This window comes from Trachypithecus francoisi, unplaced genomic scaffold (genome assembly GCF_009764315.1).
Source record: "Trachypithecus francoisi isolate TF-2019V2 unplaced genomic scaffold, Tfra_2.0 Lachesis_group0, whole genome shotgun sequence".
Classification (NCBI taxonomy): domain Eukaryota; kingdom Metazoa; phylum Chordata; class Mammalia; order Primates; family Cercopithecidae; genus Trachypithecus; species Trachypithecus francoisi.
This window is the reverse complement of record NW_022681453.1, coordinates 165,225,803-165,248,607: the sequence shown is the minus strand read 5'-3', so window position 1 is coordinate 165,248,607 and position 22,805 is coordinate 165,225,803. Positions and strand designations below refer to the sequence as shown.

General features: G+C 43.5%; 1 protein-coding gene and 1 long non-coding RNA gene across 2 annotated transcripts in view; one reads left to right on the top strand and one right to left on the bottom strand.

The window, feature by feature from the left end:
- The window catches only part of LOC117078814 (raftlin-like), a 99,133-nt gene that overhangs the window by 59,689 nt on the left and 16,639 nt on the right, over positions 1 to 22,805 (bottom strand). The window contains exon 2 of the mRNA XM_033202305.1: positions 19,313 to 19,468. Within this exon, the coding sequence (XP_033058196.1) occupies positions 19,313 to 19,468 (156 nt within the window). The remainder of the gene's footprint in view (positions 1 to 19,312; positions 19,469 to 22,805) is intronic.
- On the top strand, positions 1,061 to 11,019 carry LOC117084216. The gene is made up of 3 exons (XR_004437352.1): positions 1,061 to 1,143; positions 2,394 to 2,497; positions 10,931 to 11,019. It is a non-coding gene; the product is annotated as an uncharacterized LOC117084216 (long non-coding RNA).

The following is a 22,805-nucleotide window of genomic DNA, read 5'->3' as shown; positions in this document are numbered from 1 at the left end:
GGCCCTTTAAAGCACTCAAGGAGAGGAGAAGAAAAAAATAGGCTCCCCTCCAATGCAATTTTTCAACCACTGATTCACCATGCAATGCAGTTTTTAAGTCACAAGAGCCTTAGCCACCACTGTATTTGCAAAACTTCTGTACTTTGTTTTAAAAAGCACCATTTGTTAGCCCAACGTTCCCCATGGAGCCAGTTGGGAGATGACATCTTGACAAGTTGAACTCTTTCAGGACAAGGAAAACGAGCTACATCAGTTCTATTTCTTCCCCAGCCAGAATACACAGGACTAGCCATCAAGGGGTAGAAGCAAAAATGGCTCCTCTCCTCTTAAATCTAGTGATATGATTTGGATATTTGTCCCCTCCAAATCTCATATTGATATTTGATCTCCCATGTTGGAGGTGGGGCCTAGTGGGAGGTGTTTGGGTCATAGGGGCAGATCCCTCACTAAAGGCTTGGTGTCCTCCTTCGAGGTAATGAGCGAGAACTGGTTGTTAAAAAGAGCATGGCACCTCCTCCTCTCTTGCTTCCTCACTCACCATGTGACACACCAGCTCCAATTCCACTTACACTATGTTTGGAAGCTCCTGGAAGCCCTCACCAGAAACAGATGCTGACGCCATGCTTCTTGTACAGCTGGTGGAATCATAATGCAAATAAACCTTTTTTCTTTATAAATGGCCCAGCTTCAAGTATTCCTTTATGGCAATACAAACAGACCAAGACACCTAGTATGCTTAGAGTTTTGCTTACCAGCCCCACAATTTTTGAATCTGCAGATTTGGAGCTGCTGGTTCCTGAGAGGAATGTTTCCTCCAGGGGACAATGCAATGGTTTTACTGAACTAGAAGTTGAAATTGCCCCTTGGCCATTTTAGATGACCAATGCCACAGAAACACAAGGCAAAGAAGGCAATTACCCTACTGCCTGGGGTGAATGATCCCAATTTCCACAGGGAAACTGGACTGCTGCCATTGCTGCCATACAACAGGGGCAGAGAAGAGTATGCCTGGCACCTGGAGAGTCTCTAGAGTGCCTCTTGGTACTTCCATGTCCAAGACTAAAAACCAATGGAAAACTAAAGCAACTAACAGACATACAGAGAGAACCACTGAGGATTGAGATCCCTAGGTTATTCTACCAGGTAATAAATAAACCTCTGCCACAGAAGGAGCTGGCTGAGGGCAAAAGCCAAGTCCCAGCAGTCACGGTTTCCATATTGGAGCAATGTTAATTCCTCCTCTCATTCCACCAATCCCTGATAAATATTTCATATCCTACAGATTAAACCAGGAAAATAATTCATGCCACCCAGAGACAGACACCATGCCAACTGGGACTTTATGTCTTCCCTTAAGAGTGTAAACACTGTATGAAGCGTAGACACATCATAGGCAGCAACAAAGCTGTCCTGCTGTTGTGCCAAGTTGAAAATGTTCAGGAGGATATGTGAATGCTGAGGATCTGAAAGGTTGGACCGTGCTGGTCATTTAGTTGCCGTCTTTCTGATCCAAGTCTGACCTGTGTGGTGGGGCAAAGACTGCGCAAACTGCATCCTCGCTTTGCCAGTTGAATTTCTATTGGGTTCTGCCAGTAGGGGCTCAAGATGGAGAAGGCAGAGGGGAACCTCAAAGTCAATATACCTTTACGGAAAGCTGGTATGCATGTGCAAGAGTTTTAAATTATTCTGAATTATGGCATTTTCATATTAATCATTCTCTCATTCAGTCCCTCAACAAGCATCCTCAGCACTGAGGCCCTAAGCATTTAGCTGCTTAGAGAGCAAGGACAAACCATGCCCTCATGGAGCTTACCATTATGGTTGGAGGACGTGGTAAATATCACATAAACATAATATGATTTCAGATGATCGTAAGTTCCACAAAGAAAATAAGATAGAAAGCAGAAGTTGACAGTGAGTTGGGCAAGGAAAGAGGCTGTTTGGGGCAAGGTGGTAAAAGAAGGCCTCTCTGAAAAGCTGGCATTTAGGTGGAGACTATAAGGATGGGAGGGAAGAGGGAGTGAGCTGGGAGAAGACCTGGGACCCAAAGCTTCTAGGCAGAGGGGCTCCGTTACCAGATCAGAGAGAAACACTCTGGGTCACGTGCTATAAGAGGTATTTGGAGCAATGCCACAGTCGAAGGAGACTCACCATCGTGGGGGAAACTGTCTGCTTATTTCCAGCAAATCCTACAAATCAGATATAGCTTAGTGGTTGAGTTCATGTCCTCACTCTGGCATGTGGTTATTTTTCTTTACTTCCAATTTACATCGCAAGCTGGAGAGAAATGAATTACATCCCCCTGGGTTTCTCTGTTCCGTACAATTAAGAAAAGCTATTTCTTAGTCATAAGGCGGATGACGACATCAAGATTTCCCATTTTCTCTCTGCAGGGAGGCTGTCATCACTCAATATTAATTGATCCTACTTTTCATCCATAAAGCGGGGGCTGAAGCAAGTTTTTGGTCACAAAAATGGCAACTATTACACTATTAAGGTAAATTATTAATGGCGCCTCCATTAAAGCACACTCCTGCTCACGTGGCATCAGCTACCTCAATGCATGGTTGTTTCTTTAATGGGGAACAAGGAGTAAATTATTTGATTTCTTCCTGAAACTGGATTAATCACCTGCATCTATCTCATTTAAGGTTGCTGGGGATTTTCCACCATTTCATCACAACTGAGAACACACAGATAGGGCTGTCATATGTCTTGAATTCCCAGCAGGAGAGCGCATCAATAGAATGCAATTTTATTTTTCTGCTAGAGAGCAGATAAAGTGAAAACAGCAAGAAGACACAAGAAACTTTCACAAGTTGAGGAGAGCTAGTATCATTTAAATAAATGTTTCCCTAGACAAATAATTTGATGCTTATTTTTAGAGAGGTGGTGGTAGTGCTGAATTAGGGAAACCTAGTTTGAAAAAAGAAAAGAAAAAGGAGAAAAACAATCAAGCCATATCTACAAATAAACAACCCGCAATGAATCAGGGACATATGGGAAGAGCCGAACCTCATTACTACTGACAGCAGCAACCAGATGCTGGCACCCAGTGAAAAACAATTTTCCTATTCAAGGGAAGGCTCTGCTGCCCACCCTTTCAATTCCTTCTCCTTTATTTACATGAGTGCTAGGGCCTTGTGGAAGGCTAACCACAGGACATTTGCATCTCATCAATATGTTTAAATGTCACAAATCTTGACTTTCACAGCTGGAAGCCAGGCTTAGCCACTTACAACCAAGCTAATGAATAACTGTAGTTGACGCAGAAGGCATTTCTTAAACATATAATTTAATCTTGAGAAGTGATGAGCTCTGCTCAACAGGCCCAAGGCATGAAATTAGAAAAACATGCTAAGGATGTGTCTCCATGGTATCAAAGAAACGACAAAAATGGAAAAATGAACACAGTGATCATTTGCTTCTAGATTAGCAGAAGAACATCGTAGGGACCACTCTTGTTGATGGTCTTTAAAGGACCAGTGCTCCCATCTCCCAGGTGCTGTGTGGTGGCTGCTAAGCACTCACAGCTGCCCCTTCCTCTGGAAAATTGTCCCCAACCAAACAGGAGTTTCCTGGTCTGGGAGTTTAAGTGATTAAGAGTGTCACAAAAACTATTAATGTGACCCCTTTGTTATACTCACTGTGACACAGACTGTGGACTGTGTCAATTAAAACCCATTTCCACCCCTTTCTAGCTAATCTTCCTGAAATATAGGGCCTGGGGGCAAAAGCTACATTTCTCATCTCCCAATGAGGAAACTGAGGCACAGAGAAGTTAAGTGACTTTCCCAAGGTCACACAGCTAATACGCAGCAGAGCCAGAATTTGAAGGTAGGTTGGCTCAAGAGTCTGTGCTCCCAACAACTCCATGATGTTGTCTCTCATATAGGAGCAAGACTTTTTAACATAAACTGCCTGCATTATTAATATATAACAAATTACCACAAAATGGTGGCTTAAAACAACATTTTCTCACAGTTTCTGTGAGTCAGGAATCCAGGTGCAGTTTATCTGGGTGCCTCTGGCTCAAAATATTTTATGAGGTTGCCTGAGGACATTGGCCAGGGCTGAAGTCATCTCAAGGCTCCACTGGGGGAAGATTCACTTCCAAGCTCATGCACACGGCTGTCGCTCAAGATTCAGATTCACTTCCTCCAGGGCTATTGGGCTTAGGGTCCCAATTCCTCACTGCCTGTTCACAGGAAGCCTCCCTCGGTTCTTTGCCACATGGGTCTCTCCACAGCTCAGCTCACAACATGGTAATGAGTTTCCCTCAGAGGGAGTAATCAAGAGAGAGCAGAAGAGCACAAGATGGAAGCTACAATCTTTTTGTAACCTAATCTTGGAAGTGATAACCCATCACTTTTGCTGTATCCCGTTCACTAGAAGGAATTCACTAGGTACACAAGGCTGTGAATACCAGGAGGCAGGGGTCACTGGGGGCCATCTTGGCAGATGTCCACCATGCTACTTGATATCACAACACTAATGAGCAGGAAAGTTGAGTTGAAGTTGCTTTTTCATTAGATAACTTGGCTCCCAAACCCAAGCTCTGTAAAGTACTCTGACATTCCTTACAGGTAGGAGAACAAAACCTTAGCTGGTTCACCCCTCAGGGCCACTGGTCCCCATCACTCACCTTTAGCCACTTCTGAATTCACACTTTATATCCAAGAAAGTAAATGGTATTAAGAAAAAAGACATTTTCTTGGTTTTTAGTTGTTTTAGGCTAATTCATTAAATGAAGTCCACAATAAGAAACTACTTATAGACATGAAACTAAGTTTTTGTTTTAATTTACATCTCTAGATTGGCAAGAAACAGTGGTAAGAATAGAAACAGTTGGATCACCAGTCTGAGGGATATGGAAGGCAATCCCGAAAAACCTCAATGTCCTTCTCCCCATTCCTTGCACACCTTTATAGCATTATTTCAGCCTGGGCTATTAGAAACATCAGTCACTTTTCTTTCACATGCTTCATCTCAACCTTTTCTCACCAAGCAAGCCATGATGGACTGAAGACCTGTGAGTCTTCATAACACTAATGCCCAGGGCATCTTCAGTGCATTTATTAAGGCCTTAAAAGCTCAGCCTGCTGGCATCAGCAGCCCTGATGAGTCCACTCACCCCCAGGAAGCTCGTTTGATTGAGGCACCTTTTCCAAGCTGCAGTTTGGTTGGTGGGCCCAAAGATTAGATTTAGTTTAGGATTTCCAGGGCCTCCTGCACTTTCCAAACAGCAGACAAGTCTCTAGCCATGCAAGGTGCAGCAGGCCAAAGGCAAATAATGGCCAATCATGGCAGATGCTTCTCCAAGATAACACACAGACTCTATTAGGGCTATTAGGACTCAGCTGGCCTGGTTTCCAGATATAGGAGAACAGACACCAGACTAGGACATTAAAAACTCCAGAATTTGGTGGGATGTTTCAGACACTGTTTCCTACATTGAGAGACCTCACCATCTTGTTCACTATTGCATGCACAATACAGAGCCTGAAAAAGAGTAGATAATCAATAAATAGTGAATGGATCAATTTTGTTGAGTAACTTTGCCATACAAGACTGCTTTCTCCAAAAAGAAAAGTCCACCCACAAGCTTGCCAGCTCCCTTGGGAATATATTATTATAGCTATCTTGTGTCAAAGCAACATACATTCCTCATAGTGCCATGTTGTACTCATGCTTACAAACTAATTCTGAGCTTACACTAGGGATGCTCAAGTGAAATAATCCCTTTCCTCTCTTAAGAGGCCCAATGAGGCTGTCAAACTAATGTATACTCTTCCTGGTAAATCATGTGTATGCACCTGCAAAGTATGTTTATGCAACAGAATGGAAAAACATCTCAGTGGCTGCTAACTGTAGCAGGTACTCCTGGCCCACGTAATTTTTATTTATCAGGAGACCTGACCTGTAAACAAAGAAGAGCACGCCTGAAACATATAACTGAGGAAATGACCTTCTAGACTTAATGACAGTGGCATGCAGCTTGAGGCCAGAATCACCTACCTTTTCACACCAGAATTGCTTTTGAAAATATTTCGTAGATAGAATTCAACAGGACTCCTGTCTTCTGAAGCATTGGTGAAATCTGGTCAAACTATAAAATGACAGTGGACCCAGTGAAATTAGAGAAATCTTCGTTATAAAATTCTTTAAAGCAATATTGCTAATAATAATTAGCAGGGTGCATAGAATATTAACTTGTTTTCTATTCTGCTTTAACCAAATTAGATAACAATTATTATCACTACCTCAAGGCTGCTTTTATGAATCCCTGCAGAAAAATAATTTGGTTTTACTTTGACAGATAACAGTCATCAGCAAGGAATTTCATTTTACTGAAGGCAGCCTTAGTTGCTGAAATTTACTGCCTGGGTTATACACATACACACACACACTCACACACACACACACACATACACACACACACACCTGGGCCCATTTTCATACAAGACTGAGTAGTGTTGCTTCTTGGTCTGGATTTAGAGTAGCTGGGAAAAGAGCATGAAGAGTTTTTACATTCAGAAAGGAATGCAAAGGAATGTAAAGAATGCTTCCTTTCTTTTAAATCTGATCTTATTACTCCCACTAGTGAATATTTAACAATAACATTAACGCTAATAGCAGACTTGGTTGCAACATCAAAAGCAACAATACCAAAGATGTATATAGCAGCTTTGCTCAGAAAAACTTAAAGCTACGTCACACATATTATCTCATTTATCTTTAAAAATCTCTTCAAACTGTAAGAGCATATTTATACACTTTGAGACATGTTTTATGGGAACCGATTTCCTTATTACTCTTTGCATCTTCTGTTTAAAAACAGGGTCTGTTTTTAACACACCTCCCAGCCAGAACCTCAACTCATAACTCATGCCATTGACTTCCTTGCCTGAATCTCAAAAACAAAAACCAACTCTTAGCAATTATAGAAACCGGAAACAAAAATGAAACACAAGTGGGAAGTTAAATAACTTCACTGCACCCAACAGTTGCTGTTGCCTAAACTGAAATTAAATAAATAGACACACACACACTCTCCATAAAAACTCTGCTACACAATTTGTTGATGAACAGTGAAAAGAAGCAGAAGCCAAAAGTGGGTCAGGAGAAACTGTTTAATCTAATAGTCTGGAAATTTTATTGGAAGGAACAGATGGTTTCATAGAAGTCAATGTTACCTACAGGAGCAAGGAGCGATTTTCTAGGAAAGAAAAATATTTCCCTACCCTACTGCATATACTATTTTCAGCAAAGGAGGAGTCTATATTCAGCACAGGATAAGTTCTGATATTGGCACACTTACAGAACTGGGACTAAGTGGCAGCCATCCACACATACTCAAGCTCAGACTTGGCCTTCTGAATCTGAGCTGGAGGTCAAACCTGGCCCTATTTTAAAGCCGGGAACAACAGAAGCCAGCACTACACTCCAGTGGGTTATTGACCAACACTCATGTTCTTGATACTTAAGGAAAGTGGTTCCCAACAGGTCATAGGCAGCATGAGCTTTAATGTGGCTCCCGACCCTCAGAGACTCTGTAGGTTCAAGGTAGCAGCGAGACACACAGGGCACATGGAGTCGGAAGACCTCAGTGCAAGCGGCGGCTCGGCAAGACAGGACCACCCTATGTGTCAGGCTCCCTATTTGTCAAACAGAAGGAAAAACATCTCTAGACTTGTAAGGATTAATTGAGCTAAAGTGTATCAAGCTGCATTGCAAATCACACAGCATAAGACAACACTCAACCATTCGGTTGCTATTCTCGTCCCCACCATCTATGATTCGTCAAAACATGCAGCCAAATTCTCCCTAGAGTAGGACTCAATCAAAAAGAGAGCCATCAAAGCTGGAGTCCTTGAACGACAGATCACAGCCCACCAGATCTCAAAGCCATACCCGAGGGACCTTTGCTATGGTCTGCAATCCTTAAGAGTAAAGAATTGAAGAAGGCAAGCCTGAGTTCTGATTCCAGCTCATCGCACATTCGTTGCAGAACCATGGGCACGTTAGGTAATCTCACTGAGCCTTGTTTCCTCATTTGTAAAATCAGAATCCCTATAAGGATTAATTGAGACTGAGCACCATGCATGCCACGTTAGCTGTTATTACTGTTGCTACTGTTAACAATGATTATATCAACACCAGCAGCGTCCAAGTCCACTGCTCCATCACAATACATCATCTGCAGGGATCCCCAGAGAGGCCAGGAAGGGCGCAGGGGCAGAACAGCCTTTCTGCCATGAAGATGAAGGGCTGTACCAGGAGGAGCCTCCCTCTGGGGTGAGCTTAAATTTGTGGGAATATAGAAAGTCCCGCCCCACCCAACTCTGACCCTGGGGCCTCTTGCAGCAATATCAAGGGCTGCTTAGAGCCTCCCTTCTAGCCATCCACCTTCCTCCTCCAGGGCTTGTGACATTTTGCTCCAAGGTTTGTTTGTTTGTTTTTACTTACAAAAAGTGCTATTAATGTCAGTGGCTGTATGCTCAGTTCTGCTGAAGAGCTGCAAATGTTATAGATGGATTTGTTATGGTCTAAAACTGCAGGTATCATATTTAGAGAGAGGTAATAAATATCTCATTAAGGAAAGGCAAAACAAACACTTCGGAGTACTTGAGGCTCTATCTAAAGGAACCCCATGGTGAAACCCACTTTAAACCAAGAATCCTCCTGTAATGCAAATAAGTACTCATCCCCTCCAATTCTCTTCCTTCCTTTCTATAGTTTGCTATCTTGGGCTCCCCTGTAAAGTGCCCCCGTCCCACCCAGAGCCTGCAGGCACCAGCAGCCAGGTATCCATCTTAGCCAGCTCCCTGAGACATCACAGACTTAAGCCGAGTCTGTTGACACCTGTTCTGTAGTGTGAACTGTAGGTGGGGTGGGGACAGAGAACCAAAACCACAACACCAAGACTAACTAAATTGGTCTGGTGTGCAGCCAGGCATGGGAACTTTTTAAACAAACATTGAGAATCATTGCATCATCTTTTTTTTTTTTTTTTTTTTTTTTTTTTTTTTTTTGAGACGGAGTCTTGCTCTGCCACCCAGGCTGGAGTGCAGTGGCCGGCTCTCAGCTCACTGCAAGCTCCGCCTCCCGGGTTCACGCCATTCTCCTGTCTCAGCCTCCCGAGTAGCTGGGACTACAGGCGCCCGCCTCGTCGCCCGGCTAGTTTTTTGTATTTTTTAGTAGAGACGGGGTTTCACCGTATTAGCCAGGATGGTCTCGATCTCCTGACCTCGTGATCCGCCCGTCTCGGCCTCCCAAAGTGCTGGGATTACAGGCTTGAGCCACCGCGCCCGGCCCAGCATCATCTTGTATTCTTATTTTTATTCCTATGACCTGTCCTCCCAAATATATTCTAAGCCACCCAAAGGAAGTAAGTTATGATTTGGTCATAATATATAGGTGGGTAAGTATTTATTGAATTTATTTTACACTCAAAAAAATCACACTAGTATAATTTTATTCTGCCATCTCCACTCAAATTAAGAAAAAAAATCATACTCCACATGGTCTTTTAAGGTTCTCCAAGTGTGATCCCCAGACCAGCAGCATCAGCATTGCCTGGGAACTTATTACAAAAGCAGATTCTCAGGCCTTGCCCTAGACCTACTGAATCAGAAACTTTGAGGATGGGACCCAGGACTCTGCATTTTGACAAACCCTCCAGGCTATTCTGATTCACTCTCAAGGTTGAGAACCACTCCTTTAAGTTAATGATTAGTTTTAAAGGCTTTTCTGGAGATTGACATTATTTTAGGTGAGGCCATGGAGCTGGCCTATCATCTCCCTTCATGAAATTGGAAAGGCTGATAGTGCCAGGATTTATAACTAGCCATTAGGCAACCAAACACTTAGCTCCCCACAACATTCATTTCTTAATTTTCAGAATATAATGTAAATCATGATCCATTTTTTTTAGATTAGTTTTTTCCCAGCCGTGAAGGGAGACTGAAAGGACAACTCTTATAAACAATGATTATCAGCTGCTTCTGTAGTTGTGTGTCGGGCTAACATCACCCAGACTAGAGGTCAAAGAAAAACTAGACCTGTAGAAAATTTATTGCGCAATGTGCATGTCTTGAATGAGGAATGTCATCCTGTTATTATCATGACCACCCAAAATTTATATACAGAGTTTAAGGCTAGAATGCTGGTGGCTGAAAGCCAAGTATGAGCCTGGTCAGCACAATGTCGAAGAAAACATCCCGAAAAATCAGTTCTTAAAGTCCTCTTAGACAGGAAAACCACAAAGATGGGAATTTGTAAAATGCAGCAGCGTGGACTGATCCTCAAAATTTTAATGCGTGTCATGGGAATGTCTTATAAGGAGGAACTTAAGAACAGAAATAGAAGACAAGCTTGAGAAAGGGGCAAAGGTGAATACGTTACCTTTGAACTTTTTCATGTTGAAGCCCTTCAATTTAGTTTAAACCCACCACAGCACACAGAAGATTCAGGAACCAAGAAAGTCAAAGTGAAGGCTTTGCTGTTCAGTACGACCACAAGATATCCTGCAAAGCTCCAACAGCTTGGTGGCCTAGAGCAAGTTTCTTTTATAACCACTCCAAACTCAATATCTCAATGTATTCTTCTCTACCATGGGGGTAACTCCACCTACCTTATAAGATTGTTGTTAGTTTGTTTATAAGAGATTAATACAATAGTAGGTGCTGAATAAAAAGTAACTCTGATTATTACCTAAAAAATTAAGCTACCCACTCTCATATATTGTTATCGGAAATGTAAAATAGAACAAACACTTCGGAAAACAGTTGAGCAGTATCTTATAAAGGTAAACATGTATTTAGCATACAGCCCAACAATTCCACTCCTACATATTTCCCTAACAGAAGTGAAAACATCCACACAAAACAGTTGTTCATGAATATTCATCTTTGTTTTTTCATAATAGCCCCAAACTGGAAATTTCCCAAATGTTCAACAGGAGATGGATTCAACAAATTGTGGCATATGCAAACAAGGGAATATTACTCAGAAACAAAAAGGAATGAACTCTTGATATACACAACAGCAAGAACTCAATACATACGACAGCATGGACTCCACACATACAACAGCAAGGACTCCATGCATACAACAGCAAGGACTCAATACATACAACAGCATGGATTGAACTCAAAGGCATTAGGCTGAGTTAAAGAAGCCAAAGGCACACATACTGTACGATTCTACGTACATATTATTCAAAAAGAAGCAAAACTATTCAACAGTGACACACAGCAGATCAGCAGTTGGCTGGGTCGGGGCGGGCACCTGAGGTAACTTTCTGGGGTGATGGAAAAATTTTATCTCTTGAGTGTGGTGATAGTTGTGCAAATGTTTACACTTATCAGAACTCATCACCCAGGCACTTCATATGGGTGTGTTTCATTGTATTTAAATTACAGTTCAATAAAGTTATTCAAACAAATATCACTGCGACACCCTTCAGTGGACTGGCGGTTGGCGCTGAGCTCTCTTTCATGTGCAGTGGATAAGCTTTGAGTGGAAAGAACTGAAACACTGGATTCTGGTCCCACTTACTACTTATTACCTGTCAAATCAATTTCTCCATCTGAAAAGAAAAGAAAAACAATATCTTCTTTCCAGCTTTCAGGGCTACTTGAATTATCAAGTGAGACTATTATTGGAGAATGCTTTAAAGCAGACTCAGCATCTGGCTGTGGGGAACTCGTGCCATCCACCCAGGTGCCCAGCACACCCACCTCCTCCTCTGCTTCCTGCTCTCCTTCACCTGCCAGGCAGTCCCTAGGACCACCTCCTAATCTCTCTTTCCCCCACTCCTTTTCTTGTCCCCACTGCCACTGTCTTGACTGAGGCCACCTTTACCTTGCCTGTTGATTGCAATGGTTTCTATATGGTTTCCCCTCCCCCAGTGTTGCCCCTTCCATCCTTCTTCATTCTAAATCCAGAGAAATCTTTTCAGAATGAGAATTTGACATCACCTGCACCCCCTCCATCTTAAAAACCTTCAGTGCTTTTGAGCTTAGACTCCTCAGCCCAACACCTAAGACCTTTCATCATCTGGACCTACTTCCTTCTCCCCCAAAGAACATGTTCCAACCAAACTGAATTGCCTGTGGTTCCCCACATATGCAGTGTTATCTCTGCGTTTTGATCCCTCCCACAAGTTGTCTCCTCTTCGTGAAAAGATTATCTTCTTCCACCCTCTTCTCCCATCTTTTTCCTGACTAACAGCCAACTGTGCCTGATACCAAATTTGCATAAAACTCCAAATCCACCTGAGGATTTCAAGTCTTCTTGACACACAGACTCCTCCATCAAGCCTGGGCCGCCACCATCCCATCTGTCTCCATTACTCTAGCATCAAGTACTGCTTCTTCATCTGTAAGAGAGTTTGAACCAAAGTAAAGTACCAATCTATAGTCTGGTGCTACGGACTGAACTGTGTCCTTCCAAATCACCGTAACCCCTAAAGTGACTACATTTGGAGTAAGAAAGTAATGAAGGTCAAATCATGTCATAAGGATAGGGCACTAATCTGATGGGATTAGTGTCCTTACAAGATGAGACACAAGAGAGCTTGTGCTCACTCCTGTTCTCTCTTTCTCACTCTCTCTCTGTCTTCCCCTCAAGTCCCGTCTTTCCTCCCTCCCTCTCTGCCATGTGAGGACACAATGAGAAGGCTGTTTTCTGCAAGCCAAGAGAGCCCTGACCAGAACCCAACTATGCTGGCACCTTGATCTCCAGGGTAGCAACTTCTAGTCTCCAGAACTATGAGAAAATAAGCATCTGTTGTTTAAGCCAGTCTGTGGTATTTTATTATGGCAGCCTGAGCTGACTAAGGCAACCCAAGAACGCCTCCTGTCTGGTTCACCCACATGTCCGCAAGACATGGCATCTGTTCCAAGGTTGACCTTCAATAAATATTTGTGGAATCAATGAATCCTCCTATGGTCACTATGAACCTAAGGGCAAATCTTCATGATAAAATAGTACATTGTTATGAGTTAGAGACACAGATTCTGACCTGAAACCGAGTTTTCCTCTCTTGAAAACAGACTAGAACGGTGCTATCCTATAGAACTTTCGACGATGATAAAAACGTTCTCTATCTGCGCTGTCCAATAGCAGTCACCAGCCACACATGGATGCTGAGTGCTTGAAATGTGGCTAGTGTGACAGAAGAACTGAATATTTCATTGTTTTGATTAATGATTACATATAAATACCATGTGATGGTGGCTCCTGTACTAGTCAGTGCAGGACTGCGCCGTTCAAGGAAGGCCCAAGCCCTGGGCACTGGCCTCATTACACAGATTGCTCTCCGTGCCAACTGTCCCCGGCACCAAATGTGCATAAAACACAGTCGATTTTCACAGAGCTGACACAGGTAGCTTTCAAGTGGTGTTAGAGTGGCCTGGCACAGAGAGGCTGGCAAAACGCTCACATAAAAGGCATAATGGGGTACCGTTTTGCAGAAATTGTGATGCTTTATGGGCCTCCGTCTGTGATGAAACCCATCAAAGGGCAGGTTCATCCCTCGGTGACCAGAGTTAATTGAAAATTTAAGACCCAATCAAATCACCCAGAATTGAGATTTTTGGCAGCTTATGTGCTTCACTGTAAGACTCCTGCTGCTTTTGCCTCTGCCAACCCCACAAGTGGGGCTGCATGTTCCAGTATCTTCAACAACAGCACTGAGCTTTAGGCAAGGGACAAACTCAACAGTGTTAACTGTGATCCTGACTGTTTTTTTTTTTTTTTTTTGAGATGGAGTGTCACTCTTGTTGCCCAGGCTGGAGTGCAATGGTGTGATCTCGGCTCACCGCAACCTCCGCCTTCCAGGTTCAAGCAATTCTGCCTCAGCCTCCTGAGTAGCTGGGATTCTAGGCATGTGCCACCACGTCCGGCTAATTTTGTATTTTTAGTAGAAATGGGGTTTCTCCATGTTGGTCAGGCTGTTCTTGAACCCCCGACCTCAGGTGATCCACCTGCCTTGCCCTTCCAAAGTGTTGAGATTACAGGCGTGAGCCACCGCGCCCAGCTGATCCTGACTTTTTTGAAAATGCACATGGCGGCACCCTTCCTACCTAAGCCATCAGGTGGACATGGGCTGATACCCTTTCCCTGACTTGTATTTGCCTAAGAGTCAAATAATCATCTTCTCCATGAAAAATAAGTGTATAGAGTGTCATTTAAAAATCTGCTGGGGTTAAAATCTTATGGGAGAGGAATCGTCTTATACCATTCTACATGATACGTTTTCTAACAACAACATTCCAGTTGGTGTTAATGCCTATTTGTGTAGCATCTTGCAGTCTGGCATCACAAGAGCTTTGATGCCCAAGATTCTAGAATTCTATATTCGAATTCTTGCCCCTGCCACTTCCTACCTCTTTGGGCAAGTTACTTAACCTCACTGAGCATCCATTTCCTTGTCTGTAAAAAGAAATGAGTTTATCCACCTACCTTACTGGGTTACTGCAAACGTAAAACGACATAAGAAGCCACACAAAGACAAATGTCCACAGCAACTTAACCTGTGATAGCCAAAACTTGGAAATGTTTATCAAGAGGTGAATAGAAAAATTAACTGTGGTACAAGTAAACAACAGAATACTACTCAGCAGTAAAACAGAAAACACACCAAACAACATAAATAAATCTTAAGTGAGTAAGCTGAGTGAATAAAAAGAGCTAGGTTTTGAAAAAGAGTACATACTATTTGATTCCATTTATATAACATTGCGGGAAATAAACTCAGTGATGGAGGCCGGGCGAGGTGGCTCACACCTGTAATCCCAGTACTTTGGGAAACTGAGGCAGGCAGATCACCTGAGGTTAGGAGTTCAAGACCAGCCTGGCCAACATGGCAAAAGCCCGTCTCTACTAAAAATAAAAAAAAATTTGGGCATGGTGGCAGGCACCTGTAATCCCAACTACTCGGGAGGCTGAGGCACAAGAATCCTTTGAAACCAGGAGGTGAAGATTGCCGTGAGCCGAGATTGTGCCACCACACTCCAGCCTGGGCAACAGAGCGAGACTTCACCTCAAAAAAAAAAAAAAAAAAAAAAAAATCGGTGACAGAGAGGAGATTAGTGGTTGTCTGGGATTGGAGGGATAACAAAGGGGCATGAGGAAACTTCCGGGGCAATGGAAATGTTCTGCATCTTGATGTGGTGAGGGTTTTATGGGTTTGAACACTTTAAATATGTGCAATGTAGTTTACTTCATTTATACTTGGATAAAGCTGAAAAAATTCAGAAACATGAGATCAGGCCAGTGCAGTGGCTCATGCCTGTAATCCCAGCACTTTGGGAGGCCGAGGTGGGTGGACCACTTGAGGTCAGGAGTTTGAGACCAGCCTGGTCAACATGGTGAAACTCCGTTTCTACTAAAAATACCAAAATTAGCCATGTGTAGTGGTGCATGCTTGGAATCCCAGATACTCAAGCGGCTGAGGCATGAGAATTGCTTGCACTGAAAGGCAGAGGTTGCAGTGAGCCGAGGTCATACCACTGCACTCCAGCCTGGGTGACACAGCGAGACTCCGTCTCAAAAAAAAAGAAAGAAAGAAAGAAAAATGAGATCAAGATGTAATGTCCTATCACAGGACTGGGCACATAGTAGCACTCAACAAACGTCAGCTCTATTCTGGAGAATAAAGAATAATCTCATTAGAACTCCTGGAAGAAAAACATGAGAGACCGCCAGGGAAAGGAGTCAGCATTTAGTTCTAGGTTTACTAGGACCCAACTATGCAGAACAGGCTCATCTCAGCTAGAAAGCTGAACAAGGAAGACAAACAGAAAAATAAACAAGGCTTGGTCCTTGCCCCCAGGGAAACACAAATAGGTTTAATATATGATATAATCAAAGTGTCAAAAGGACGGTATTGACAAACTACAGGCGTGCACAAGAGAGTAATTCTTATAGAATGGTTGTCAAGAAGGAACAAATCCAGGTGGGTGGGGTCCTAGCAAGCAGGAAGAGGTGGGGGCCTGTGCAGAAAGGGCTGCCTGCACTGAATCAGAGAAGCAGAGAAAAGAGGGTCCTGGGCAGGGGTGGCAGACAATGCCGTGACACACCGTCCTCCAGGGAACAATAGGGAGAGGATCTACGAAGGGCAAGACCAAGCTACAGAAAGCCCTGAGCTCTGGCTTGAATCTCAACTTCATCCATCCAGGGAAGCCCCCTAAAGAGTTGTGCAGAATCAGATGTGTGTTTTACACAAGCAGGTCCTATCTACAGGGCAACTGGGCAATTTATCAAGAGTGCCGACATTCGCATCCCTCAATTCAGTAATTCCTGAGGAAATAGTCAGAAATGTGTACAAAGATTTATGGACAACATTGCTTATCACAACATTATTTATAATAGCCCAAAGCCCAAAATAACTTAAATGTCCAATAAAAGGGGACTGCAAAATAAATTATGGTATACTGAGTGATTAAATCATATATAGCCATTAAATCATACTTTCCAAGCATAGGCATGACAGGTGCACACCTCACTGTACAATGTTAAGTCACATAAAAGCAGGATTCAAAAACATACGGTGAGTATTCATTCAGCAATTATTTGCTGATTATCTATTAAGTGCCAGGCACTGTCCTAAGCACTGAGGAAGCAGCAGAGAATAAGAGAGAAAATCCCTGCACTCATGGGAAGGGATTCTATCTTCTAATGAAGGAAGGCAGACAACAAAGAGGAAACAAACAGCAATAAGCAAGATATATTGCAGGCTGCATGGTAAGAAGTGCTATGGAGAAAATCAAGAGGGGAAAGACATGGGGAATTGGGAAGAAGGTAGACATTTTAAAGAGGTGGTCAAAGAAAGTTTCAGAGAGAAGGACCCTGTTCTCTCTGAAGATGAGCAAGGGGATCCTGGGGGAGGACTTCCAGGCAGAGGAACAGGCAGTGCAAAAGCCTGGAGGAGGACTGGCAGGTTCACGAAAGAGCAAAGCAAAAGCAGCGGAACACCAAAGACAAGCAGTGGGAGAATGCGGTCAAGGGGAGCTGTGCCACTCTTGGTGTGGCAGCAGCCACAGGAAAGCTCTGAGCAGAGGACTGGCAGGATCTGTAGGAGGACGAGGGCAGGAGCAGGGAGGCCATGTGGGATATCCGCCAGTGTTGTCCTAGTCCATTATAATGGGTATATGTTTATTTCATAATCAGAAAACAAAAGATAATTCCATCAAGGACAGCACAATGCACAAAAGCAGTGTGGATGCTGCAGCTGAAGCTCAGGGAAACAAACAAATAAGGAGGTCAGGGAAATCATTCAGAGACCAGCTACGAAGCAGTGGGGGGACAAAGCACTGCATGGAAACTTCATGTGTTTGTGAAGGTGCTTGGGAGCAAAGCTATTCTTCATCATAATTAAAGACATATAACCACGATGAAAAAAAAAACACAACTGCAAAAGGGAGAAAAAAGAATTCACCCATCATCTCAGCATCCTAATACTTAAATACTTCCTTCCAATCTTTTCTCTTAAACATGCTTCTGTTTTTCCCTAATCCTCCCACAAGGCCCAGCACATTGTAGGCACTTAACTATTCACTGAACAAATAAATGCATGACCAAATGCTCCAAATAATTGTGTGTTACATTAGCCATATTAGAGGCATTTACAGACATGGTTTTAATAGGCTTGGACGAAGGAATGGCAGTTACACGCAGGGGGAAACCATGGTCATAGGTATCTGCACATTTAAGAGGATGGTGGTGGCATGACTGACTCATCAAGGGCACTGGAAGGAAGCAATCTGAAAAGGAAGATGCTGGCTTCAGTTGTGGTGACTTGTTGCAGGGGATGCACAGAATGTCCCTGCAGAGACACTCAGCCGTCCTTTCTCAGAGCTCAAGAAGCAATTGGAGCCTCAGTACGGAGATAGTCACAGCAGAGAGTAGTCGGGGAGGAGGGGAGGAAGAGAAACATTTGCAGACCCTACTGCATGCCAGACACTGTGCCACGAGCTTCATACATATCTACCTTTCTAATCTTCACAACTGCCCCATGAAGTGGACACCCGTGTTCCTTCTATGGATGAAGACACTACAGGACTGGGAAGCTCAGTGATTTACCCAGTTATTCTGAAGCAGAGCCAGGACTCAAATCTATGAACTTGAGGGCTTTTTCCACTCATTCTCCTTTCCAATCATAGAAGCTTAAAGTATACCCAGAAGCCCAGGGAGAAAATGTGTTCAGATGACTTTGTTACATAGTGCCCAGTTTTTGCTCTCAAATTCCTGGTACCCAAAAAGAAGAGCATTTTCTTTCTCTTCCAAAAACATCCAAAAACATGTTTTCCAACTCACTATTAAAACCTGTGGAGTTCTTTTTGTTTTTTCATTTGTATGAGTCTTCTGTCTCCCATCAGATAGAACACTGCAAGATGCCAGGATATGCCTCATGACTTCCCCCCTCAACACTGGCCCAACACTGCACACAGCAGGTGTTCAGCAAATGCTCTGATGCTGACGCTGACCATCCCTTCCCAGTCTTCATGGGCTATTCCCTGCTTCCTTAGTCCTTGGACACTCATATGGGAGGTGACCCGACTCCCTCTGGCTCAGCCAAGGCAAAGCCAAGCCCAGATGGATGAGCCCTCTTGAGAGATGGCAGACAACAGGCAGGTGAATTTGGGTGGACAGGAAGTTTCATACGAGGAGAGACAGCAAACCTTCCTTCTCCACAGGGCTTGCTATGAAACAGTCTGCAAACTGGTTGGCTCATGGGCCAAATTCAGTCCATCCATATGTATTGCTTGGCTCACACATGATTTTCATTTGTTAAAATTGTAATTAGTTGCTTTTTTTTTTTTTTTGAGACAGAGTCTCGCTCTGTCTCCCAGGCTGGAGTGCAGTGGCACGATCTCGGCTCGCTGCAACCTCTGCCTCCTGGGTTCAAGCAATTCTCCTGCCTCAACCACCTGAATAGCTGGGATTACAGGCGCCCGCCACCACGTCTGGCTAATTGTTTGTATTTTTAGTAGAGATGGGATTTCACTATGTTGGTCAGGCTGGTCTTGAACTCCTGACCTCAGGTAAGCCACCCGCCTCGGCCTCCCAAAGTGCTGGGATTATAGGCGTGAGTCACCGCGCCCAGCCACTATTTTTTAAAAAGTGAGAGATTTCACATAAAAATCTGGATCTCTGTAAGCTGCCCCCTTGAGACAGGCCTGCCCTTTTCATTTCTTCACAGCCCCTACCCCATCCAGCTCTCCCAACAGCACCCCCATCCCCTGTAGGCCCCTGCTGGAGACCCCACCTGCCCGTGTCTGTGCACAGCCCGTGTACTCACCGGCACTCAGAGTTGTGAACTCCAGGAAGCGGTATTCATAGGACACATCTATCTTGGTTTCCACCTGAGGCCTCTTCAAAGTTGAATAAATATTCCCAGGCCGTTTTTCGTCACGTTTCTCTAACTTGTTCAATCCGCAACCCATTTCAGCAGCTGCTGGCCAAAGGAAAAAGGCGGGGAGGTGATTTTTTCCTGAGATTTTGTCTTTAAACACCCTAGTATAAAAGACGCCATAATTTTCCTGAAGAATACATGGCAGACCTCAGCCTTTATGAAACTGAGGGTATAATTTAATATAGGACCTGAACACAGACGACTGCGCTCAGTACCCAGGCTGGCTTCTCCTTCTGCTAAGATACTATTACCAGCCGTCCTGAGATTTTTAAAAATGACACCAAAAGCATACCTGTTTTATATCTTTTTTTCCCCATCTGAGGAAAATAATACCTCCCACTGCCTCAGTTCCACTATAATCTGTATCCATGAATAAAAAATGGGATCTAAAAAGCAATACAGTGCATTATAATGTCAGCCCATGTATAAAAAACAAGAGACGTGTCACCTTCACTGTGGTTGCTAAGACAGAATAAGTTGTTGTTACAATTTCAAAACTCCAAGTCCTTTCTACCCTCAACAGTAATTATTTAGACAGGAAATTTATATTCATAAAACATCTCTAAAAGTAGATGGTGGTATTTTTATGGGCCTTGTCTGAAGGTCCCCTTTTTCTTCATTTTTAGACCAAACTGCAGGAAATAATAGTATGCTTCCAAGCTCTTAGAGAGTCATTTTAGACCAAAATGAAAACTGACTGAACACTAATAGCAGGGATAGAGCAATTGGAAGCAGAAATCCACGTGTATTAGAGCAAAAATCTGTAGTTCCAGTTTGAAAAGAAAATAAAGAAATGTTAAAGTAATGGGCACATTAAGGTGAGCTGAGCTTCCAATCTTCCATGGGATGAAAAACAATGAAGGCTCTCTGTTTATTTGGGTAGAATGACTTTCATGAAATAGCTTTTCATCCACTCCTCCAACTTCAGCAGAAGAGATTTTGCTTTTGTGCACAAAGCGTAGCGGATGCTTCCCTCCTCTCTGGGGCACCGCTGCTGCCAGCAGAACACATTTCACAAAAATATGAACCAGCCAAGAGCATCACACACAGAAACACAGTGACCACTTCCTTTTAGAGATAAGAATTTCCTTTTGCTTAATTCATTTACAAGGTACCCAGCTTCCTAAGGCAATTTGGCAAGTTCCAGAAAAACAAACTGAATCTCAAAAAAGCAACAAGGGCATGGGGTGGGTGGAATGGAAGGAGGTGGTGTAGCGACAACTAGGCTCTACTTTTCAGTAATTTAAAAAAGTCTGAAAGAATGGATGAGAATAGGAAGGCTTACTTATGCCTTAATAAGGGAACATTAGTATCCAAAGGGCCAGAGCAGACATGATTTATGTGCAATCTGCATGAACTGATTACTTGTAAAATACTCTGTAGTTCTGCAGATGAAACAGCTGATATGTAAAGGGCTGCATATTTAACTGCTGAAAAGCAAGCCGGCTGGCATCCACTGGGACAAAGCAGAAAAGAAATGGACAAGGAAGCTTCTAAGTGTTGGGAAGAGGTAACCCGTCGAGATGTGCACTATTACTCTCTGCAAAGAGCCCAAAGGCTCGCCAAGTCACTCATTCATGCAGATTTACTCATGCCTACTATGGGCAAAGCATTATCAGCAATTCAAACAATGTGGTCTTTGCCCTCAAGGAGGTTAGCCTACTACAAGAGGGAGGACATTCAAGCTATAACAAGATGGGAAAATGGCAGGGGCCTGGATTGGGTATCTGACATGGGCTTTGCTGGACAGACTCCAAATGTGATGACGTAGAGATGGAGGCACAGCAAGAGCAAAGGCATGGAGGCAGGAAGCTGCTCCATCTGAAGGGAAAGGGCAGGCAGTGCAGTCTGGCAGGCCGGAGAGGCAGTGTGGGGTTTAGGGTGTCAGAGATCTGGGCCCACCACTAGCCCATATGGTGCCTTTGTGAGAATTCGAAAAAGGTGCCCCCTCCTCTAAGGAATGCACTCTGTCCCAGCCACGTCTTACTGAGCACAGCAAGGTCTGGATCTAAGCCCCTGCATCCCTCCTTGGAAACAATCTTTATAACTGTACGTGGCAGTGCTGCTTCAGTAGGGGGGAAGTTAAGCAAAATTGATTATGATTAGCTAGCCATATAAATAAATATGGGGGTGGAGGCAAAGATTTCTTAAAGAGGACACAAAAAGCTCTAACTACAAAAGAAAATTTTGATAATGTAGGCTATATTAGGATTTAAAACTTCTGTTCCTCAAAACACACATTAAAGAGTGAAAAGGCAATCCAGAGACTGAAATAAGCTATTTGCAATGCACTTGTCAAGTGGTGCACTGGTAAACCAGCTCTCCAAGAAAGACAGGAAACCCCGATTTGTAGTTTGCCTATTTCTATGGTGTAAACACACCCACCATGGCAGATTTCAAGCTGCCAAACATGATGCCACGGAAGGCAGAGTCGGGAAGAGATGCTAAAATCAGCTCTCAAAAGCCAGTGTGTGTTGGCTCCTGCACACTAACGCATTCATGCAACAAAGGACTCACATCCACCATGAATCAAAGAGCGCCTAACAAATCGATAAGGAAAAGATACACTACCCAACAGCAAACAGGTGGAATGCCTCAACAAACACCCATGAGGATATGCAAATGGCCAAGGAACACATGAGAAGAAGCTCAACTTCACGACTCATCAGGGAAATGAAGGGAAGACCACAGTGAGATTTAACAGGCATCTACCAGAATAGTTCGACATTTAAAAAATTGATAATACCAAGTGTTGGCAAGGATAAGAAGCAAATGAAATTCCCCTGCACTGATGGTGAGCGTGTGAATTGGTACAACCACCTTGGAAAACTGACAACATGTTGGAAAGCTGAATGCATGCCTATCCTGTGACCCAGAAATTCCTCTCCTGGGTATATACCAACAGAAATGTGCACACATGGGCATCAAAAGACACGTATGAGAATGCTAACAGTAGCATTACTCATACCAGCCCTATCCTGGAAACTGCCCAAACACCTTCCAGGGGAAGAGATAAATACATTGTGGTATACTTACACAATGAAATATTATAAAGCAACGAAAACATGGAAACTAGGATTATACACTACATCAAAGAATCTCAAAAATCAAAAAGGAGTGGGGGTGGGGGCAGCCAGACACAAAAAGTACATTCTTTCTTACTCCTGTTATACAGAGTTCCAAAACAGGCAACACTCATCTCCAGTGTTAGAAGGTGCGGTGCCGGTTACCCTTGGGAGAACAGTGACTGCATAGAGGATGAGGGGGCTTCTAGGGTACCAGCTTTGCTGTTTCTTGATCTGGGTGTCAGTTACACCGGTGTGCTCAGTTTGTGACGATTTACTGGGCTACTGAGCAGTCTCTGTATTGCTTTGTGTGC